Raw genomic sequence first — 907 nt, forward strand, 5'->3', positions numbered from 1 at the left:
GAAAAGAATCGTAACCGGTGAAATCACAGGAAGCGTGAGGCTTGATGATGCCAATGGTTGGTCTAACGCAGTATTTCTTAGGCGACGTCGTTTTAACCTGAATCATAATCGTTAGTAATTAGTGATAATGACGATGATTATGAAGAAGGTAGTGAGAATTAAGTGAAATGAACCTTAAAAGCAACATAATGAGAGGCGTTGTTGGCAAGATGCACGAGACAGGAACTCTGTTTCTTCAATTCAACTGAGAGAGGAAACGAAGGAATATGGTGAGAGAAATGAATGCAGAGAGAAGTGATGATAATAAGAATGAAGAATGGAAAGAATGACTCACAGACAAAGGTGAGATGAGGGGGTTCGATTTGGAGAAGCTCGGTATCCATGGTGGAAGAGAGGGAGAGTGTGAATTGTGAATGAAGGGAGAAGAAGAAGAAGAAGAAGAAGAAGGAATGAAGGATAACAGCGTTGGGTGGTGTCAGTTACAACGGGAGGGTGAGTGAGAGCGACTTAGTGCTTGTATTTGCCGTATGTTTCTTTATCAACTACTTTTGAGTGAACTTATTTACCCGTTTTTGTGTGTGTTTGGATGGTGGTTTGTTAAACTGGAGTTTGAATAAAAGTGATTTTATAGAATTGATTTTGTGTAGAAGTTAATTTGTGTTAATATTATTTATATTTGGCAACTCTTTATTAAAATTGATTTTGATAAAATAAATATTGTTTTGGATAATATTAATTAAAATCACTTTTAAATAGATAATTACATGACATTAATGTAAAACTGATAGTTTAGAATTTTTATGGTTGAGTTTATTTATAGGTATAAAATATTGAGATAAAAATATAAAAATATTATATATAGAAATATTGAATTAATATATTTTGTGTTAATTTTGACATAAAATAT

General features: G+C 32.6%; 1 protein-coding gene across 2 annotated transcripts in view; it reads right to left on the reverse strand.

The window, feature by feature from the left end:
* The window catches only part of LOC107638521 (vesicle-associated protein 2-2), a 3079-nt gene extending 2559 nt beyond the window's left edge, over positions 1 to 520 (reverse strand). Inside the window, exons 1-3 of one of the 2 annotated variants that reach the window (XM_016341839.2) lie at positions 335 to 520; positions 174 to 244; positions 16 to 97 (exon numbers count right to left, since the gene is read on the reverse strand). In XM_016341839.2, the coding sequence (XP_016197325.1) occupies positions 16 to 97; positions 174 to 244; positions 335 to 383 (202 nt within the window). In that variant the 5' untranslated portion in view covers positions 384 to 520. The remainder of the gene's footprint in view (positions 1 to 15; positions 98 to 173; positions 245 to 334) is intronic. The other variant, XM_016341838.1, reaches the window with a different exon arrangement.

Source organism: Arachis ipaensis, chromosome B04, assembly GCF_000816755.2.
Source record: "Arachis ipaensis cultivar K30076 chromosome B04, Araip1.1, whole genome shotgun sequence".
Lineage (NCBI taxonomy): Eukaryota > Viridiplantae > Streptophyta > Magnoliopsida > Fabales > Fabaceae > Arachis > Arachis ipaensis.